Raw genomic sequence first — 6,875 nt, forward strand, 5'->3', positions numbered from 1 at the left:
AAAATAGAGACCGAATATCCACTTTGTGCCATTATGCTACAGACCTTATGGCAACCTGCTATGTTTGTGATGAAATAAATCATGATTAAATTAATATTTTTAAATTCTCCTTAGTATAAAGTAACAATAATTCCATGTAGAAGAATCAAAAAATAAATTAGCATACTAATATAATAATTTACATTCATAATAATCATGTAGAACGAAAATAGAGTTTTAATCACTGTTTTGACAGTGACAACTATATTTACATGTACTTATTGAGATATTTTAGACAGTGGTTTAATAAAGTGATATCATAATGAATTATAATTGGATAAATGTGTAACACCTTTTCATACCATCAATGCGGCATCCCATTGAAGTATTACAAATATAGTTTAAATTCTACTATATCTATAATATACATCACAAATTTTAAATATTTTTTAAGATATTTTTTAAACATTTATAAAATAAATTGGACTGAAAGTAATGCCTATTTGATCAAATCAATTATTCTGATCGTGTTTAGTTTTAAAATGAGTAATTCAGCAGCTCTGAATCCTCTAAATTGCCTGACATTTTTCAAATTTAAAGGACTTAAAATTCGGAATAAATAATATAGGACCAAAATGCATTCTAAAACTTTTTTTAATAAAATAACCTTTAAACCTAGTAGAAAAAAGGGTGAAAATAGAAGGAAAGACTGAAGTCAAGTCAACAGGCAACATAACTTATCGACTTTATTGTGAATTTGCGGTGAATCTCCTTAAAATATAAATTAAGGCTAAAAGAATATCAACCCTTTGGCCAAACAAAATATCAGCGCTCAGGGAGTTGCCTATAAGTCAGCATATAGTACAACAAAAGGAAAATTATAATTCTATCAAATAAATCGGATTGGCCAGCCTATATACACAGTTAGCCAAAAAAAGAGACATGGAACAAAATTCATAAGAAACTACATTACTGGTATACATTTGGCTCCATAGAAGAATCTTCATTTGGCTCCATAAAAGAATCTTCACTAACTCATCTGGGACTGGGTGTTGCAACTCTTGGTTGCTGTATTGTTGAACATAGCTAGTTTCTTCAGGCATAAGTTAATGTCAATCACGTAAAAACTCCGCGCTCGTGCAAATTATCCAGGTCAAAATCTTAGTAAGCTTCAATAGCTTCAACTCTGGGCTTGTTTTTGGGCCGACCACAACGTCTCACATCCTTACCTGATAAAAGTTCAAGGGCCTTTTCCAAGGTGATATCACCTGGCTTCATATTCTGTATACCAATTTAGAGGGGGGCAAGTCATGGAACATACCCAGTTAAGACTAATTGGTTATTAAATTGGTGCACATACAACTTTGTAAGTCATAAGTAGTGAACACAAGGGTGTTATTGGCCAAATTAAAATAAATAAAATAATTTTTTTTATCAGATGAAAGTGGTAATCAATTGAACTACTGTTTAGCACTAACATCACAGTTATTCATAGTTGGTCAAGATGGATCAGATGATAGAAAAATACACAACTCTCAAATTAATAAATTTCTGAAAGTATTGGATTGTCATGTTATCCCTGTCTCAGACCCTATTTCTCTCGCAAATTATCTCATCCCCACATTATAAATTTCTGAAAATATTTGGTTGTGTATGTTATCCTTATCTCAGACATTATAACCCTCACATATGGTCTCATCACCGCTCAGGAGTGCATGGTCTTAGACTATTTATCTATAGAGGGTATAAGTGCATGGATATACCAATGGCAAAATATTCATTTCAAATGATGTCGTCTATAATCAGTTGAGATTCCCTTATCTAGGATTATTTCCCTAACGTTAATCTAGTCATCTCTTGCTTCCTCTATTCATGCCATTGCTCTGGTTCTGCCCACATCATTCCCTCACTATCCAACCTTCATTATCCACGGCCTTTATAACAGATATAGCTCACTCTCAAACTGCATAATATATGACAGGAAAATCTTCCTCCTAATTGTCATCCCATGCAAACCTGCAAACAATGTATCTCATTACCCAGGTTAAACCCTAACCCCCCAACCCAACCCACTATATAACAGGCCTCATTTCATTTTCAGTCAAGGCTTTGGCCTGGCCGGTTTCCATGCCTATTTTCATCCAAGAATATGCTCCAAAAGAAAGGACATGAATTAAAGTTACAAAGACAGGAAGGAAATAAAATCTTGACATAAAGAATGAAACTACAATATTACCTTAGGAACAGATGCAATTGTATGTCGATGTCTAATAGAATAGCCAACCTTTGCAACCTTTAATATGACAGGCTGTCCATCCTTGGGATGCGTACCCTAATCAAGAAGAAAACATTAATAGTGAAATGACTAAAAAGCACCACACAGAGGGAGAGACAGAAGATTTATTAACTTCAGTGAGCAATAATTATATTTATACTAACAGTTAACATTTTGCAACCTGAAAATAAATAAAAAAATAAAAAATGTCCTTCATTTGATTGAAAGTTTGCCTTGTCCTTATCTGATTCATAAGATATTACTAAACCAAAATAGTCTTACAACACAACTATATATATCAAAAGTCCAACACAAAAAAACCAACTATTTCATCCTAAACTCAGCATTCAAAACTTGACCTGCAAAGTCAACACAATAAGTAGCTCAACTATAATTTAGAAACATACCAATGTCAATGGATATTGTAGCAATGCAAGTGCATCTTCAAGGGTGACAGAGTCCAAATCCTTGACCTGAAACAACCCAAAATCTATGACTTCTTTCCTTTTAATGGAAGGTATAATATAATAATTGGTCATACTCGCACAATTTGCTCTTTTACCCATGATCCTTGAAAACAGACAATGCATCAACCATACCAGTAATTGCACAAATGCGTGCACAGCAAACAAACTCAGGAGCCACATTCAAAAAGGGGAGAGGACTTCATGAACAATTGACAAAAACAACAGCCACACTATTCATCATAATCTTTGAATATAATTCTACCAAATTTGAAATTTCATTTCAACAATCAGGGTCGAGAAAAGATAATTTTAGACAAAAAAGATGATCCTTGTCACCCTGAAAAAAAAATGCCCCCCTTACTACATGACATCATCATCATTAATACAAATAGAAGATGACTCAAAAGATAGAGTATAGTTAAGCAACAATATAAACAGTAAAATAATAGCTAAATTTGGTTTGTAAAATTGAATCACTTTCGAGCTTACTTTCAATTATTATCAAGCAGACTGCATTACCATTTTTTGAAGTCGTTACACTCACATTCTCCTTTTTGTCAAGTAACAAGACTACATACTTGGACTGCAATTAATTTATACCAAGATGACCTCTCTAATTTCCACAAGTCTTACAAATTCCATCATTCAAGGAAATGTATATGTCTTGTAATAATATTAGAACACTGCATAATATGTGGGCATGCAAGAAATATGGGAGACAATTCTCCATGTCACAGATGCAAACTATTATAATTATAATACCTCACATTCATGGCCTAAAAAAAAAAAATAACAAATTGCCTCAAAAGAGTTGAAAATGCCAGTGTGACATACATGAGGAACAGAGACTCTTTTAGGTGTGTATCCCTTCTTGTCTTCTCCGAGCTGAACATAGACTCCATAAGGACCACTTTTCAAAAGGATCTGAGGGAGAAGAATTGCCAATTATAAACAATATTTAGCAGTCCAAACAAGTCAAATTACACCATTCAATTACAACTATTAAAACCTAGATTAAGCAAACCTTTTCATTTGAACCACTATTAAAACCTAGGAGTTTTGGTTCCTCCATCACAATGTTTAGATGAGGTGTCTCTTCCTCCTCCTCATCACCATACAATGTTTTAGCAATGTACCTGTTTTCAGCAATCACAAGTATCAGTCATAATGGATATATTTGTAATTTCCAACAAAGAAGTATTTTACAATGCAAAAAATGCAGTAATGAGCGCAAGAAAAATATAAGTTTCGAAATTAACATAAGCATATCCCCTATTTCAAGAGAACATAAACTATTGCATACATAACATATCTAATGTCCATATCGTTTTAGGTGTAATGGAATATAATAAATGAATGCTTTAAATCACCAAAAAATACTAATTAATGCATTAGCATAAAAAGCAATCAGTTCAAAACAGAGGTTTCACCAAACAAAAGTAGCATGTAGGATCAAAGTTATGCTTACAATACATGACTGCTCATAAGAAAAGCATAGTAGCAAGTAGCAACAACAAAAGCATTTTCCAAAGCTCTGTTATATGCATCAAATGACACAATAATGTCCTTTTGGGAATCATGTATTTAAAATTAAACCCTTTTAAATAGATTGGCTTGGCCTGTAGTTTTATTGACATTTACTTCAATTGAACGATTATCCATCTACCTTCTAAATAACTTGTCGTGGCCTATAGGCTGTAATTTTATTGGCCTCTACTTCTATTGGACAATTCTCCTTCTACTCTATACTCCTTAACAGGCCTCCACATTTCTTCACTCTTCTCAACATAAACCCAAATCACAGGCGAGATTCTATAATTTTTTTGTAAAAGGTATTTGTATTTTTTGTTTTCAGTTTGTTTTGGTCTGTTCCATTCGATGTTAAATGTTTTGCTATGCTGTTTTCTTGTCCAGATTTTGATGTGCTGTTTTCATGACAAAAAATTCTTCTCATCAAGTTTAATGGCGACTCTGTTTTCAGAGGATTGGATTGGATTTTAGGTAGGATCTTACAATACAATCAGTGTCACGATCCTCTACGTTACAATTTCCTCCCTCCTGATGCTACGTATGATTTTGAATTTGACAACATTGCATGTTATTTTGTATGATAGACCCAAGATACTTGAATCATATGACTTGTGGTATGGTTTGACTTCCAATTTTCACACAGCTAAAAGCTAGAGTTAGTGTTCTTGCTAATCTAGTAAAGTAACATTACAATTCATTTACTCTTCTACTTCTACTTAAATGAAAAGTACCTGCTACTGGACCCTCTGACTATTTAAGTTGGACCTCAGTATTTATTAGTATCATAAGAATCAAACTGTTCAGAAACTATGATTTCTTTGCATTGAAAGGGAAAACATAATTAACCACCACCATTCTTTTTCCAAATGTGTAAAGAAACATACAAGTTCAGCATTTTCACACAACAGTAAAGCTATAACTTAGAACTTACTAAACAAATATGTAGTATAATACTTACTTGCACCTCGGATGTTGATCACAGCCTATAAAGTAGCCAGCACCAAATCTACTTACTTTAAATATCAGTGTGCCTTCCATACAACTGAAACAAGTCAAATCAAAATTTATCAAGAGAACATCTGACAAACAAATCGGCTATATAACGAATGCAATCAACACATCAATTTCTACACACACAAAAATGAGCATAATCACATTGACAGCACAAAATTCACCTCAGTATAACTACAACATTACAAGATGAGTTCATCTAGTTTATGTTCCTCAGGGTCAACAAATACCATTTACTGTGGATTTAAAACAGTAGTGGATGATGGAAAGCCAACAATGTTTCATAACCAATAAGTATTTAAATTCTTAAACTTAACACTTTGACAGCAGGGTACACACACCTATCTTGTTATTATCTCTTTTACCGCAAAAGTGTGGCAAAATTAGACATAACATGATTGCATTGTGAGGGTGTGGCACACTAATGAAGCTTTATATCGAAGCCCACTGTTAGAAATGGCATGCCACGAGTCCATCTATATCTAAAAACAACTCGAAGAAGAAGCCAAATAATACGGCCCAAAATAGTTATCCAAGTTATTCTTGTTACATGCACCACCATTCAATCCCCATCTAGCGGTTCGAATTTGAATCTCACAGAAGGCAAAAATTCATGTGGAGGGGTGAGAAGACCATGAGTAACAGTTATACTATAGCTCAGCCCTGTGGTCAACATTGAACCTAGTGGAGAAGTCTGACTGGGCTGAACAACCATAATTGATGCCCGTGGACTTGTCACCCCCTAAGTGAGTTTTTTTCTTGTGTGCGATTCGAACCATGTACCTCGAGCTTAAGTACATCGATTCTTAGAATCTTACTACTAGTTGAGCTATACCAATTTTATGTTGAGCTTAAAGTCAACTTTACTGTCAAGACTGCAAGTGGCGAGAATTAAACTCTTTAATTTCCAGAAAGATACAAGAAATATGCTCCAATTATATACACCAACAAGTGGAAAAGATTGGCAATGTGACTTCTTTCCTTCTCACAAAACTAGTGGTAAATCTAGAGGGAAAAGCCACACTACAAAAATCCAAAAAAAAAAATTCCAAAAAGAAATAGTTACAAAACAGAGTAAGAAACATTATGAGGCCTACAAACCTCCATCATGTACATGATATTCAATTATTTCCACCCATAATAAGACATAACTTACCTTGGACACACCCTGCTCTTATCTGGAAGAGAACCAAATAAATAATCCACAAATTTTTTTTCTAGCATCTTCTCAACCTGTAAGTATAAAAATCATTTCATGAGTACATAAGTTAAAAAAATATGCTACACGTTTTGTTTCGATGCTATCATAGTCACTAACAGCATATGCCAACATACAAATACAATTTGAGAACTGAAAACGCCAAGCATTGAGCAAAGAAGAGAAAAGTCACACCTGATGAATATGAACATTAGAAGTGCGCTCACAATATGATTTAAACCGCGTCCAATAATCTCCAAGGAGGCCTTTCCATTTGGTTATTCCAGCAGAAACATTATCAAGCTGAATAAAAAATGATAGATATTTTTTATGAAAAAAAAAGTGGTAGGCAAATAGCAATGACCAACTAGCTCAGAAAGTAGGCCAAGAAATCAACTTAAAAATGTGGGGAAAG

At 33.7% G+C, this 6,875-nt stretch overlaps 1 protein-coding gene across 1 annotated transcript in view; it reads right to left on the reverse strand.

Moving 5' to 3' along the window:
* Positions 1-705: 705 nt before the first annotated feature.
* The window catches only part of LOC101508136 (uncharacterized), a 24,295-nt gene continuing 18,125 nt past the window's right edge, over positions 706-6,875 (reverse strand). Inside the window, exons 16-23 of the mRNA XM_004498503.4 lie at positions 6,656-6,763; positions 6,419-6,495; positions 5,210-5,293; positions 3,746-3,857; positions 3,556-3,645; positions 2,662-2,727; positions 2,216-2,311; positions 706-1,260 (exon numbers count right to left, since the gene is read on the reverse strand). Coding sequence (XP_004498560.1) covers positions 1,141-1,260; positions 2,216-2,311; positions 2,662-2,727; positions 3,556-3,645; positions 3,746-3,857; positions 5,210-5,293; positions 6,419-6,495; positions 6,656-6,763 — 753 coding nt within the window. The 3' untranslated portion in view covers positions 706-1,140. The remainder of the gene's footprint in view (positions 1,261-2,215; positions 2,312-2,661; positions 2,728-3,555; positions 3,646-3,745; positions 3,858-5,209; positions 5,294-6,418; positions 6,496-6,655; positions 6,764-6,875) is intronic.

Source organism: Cicer arietinum, chromosome 4 (genome assembly GCF_000331145.2).
Source record: "Cicer arietinum cultivar CDC Frontier isolate Library 1 chromosome 4, Cicar.CDCFrontier_v2.0, whole genome shotgun sequence".
NCBI lineage: Eukaryota > Viridiplantae > Streptophyta > Magnoliopsida > Fabales > Fabaceae > Cicer > Cicer arietinum.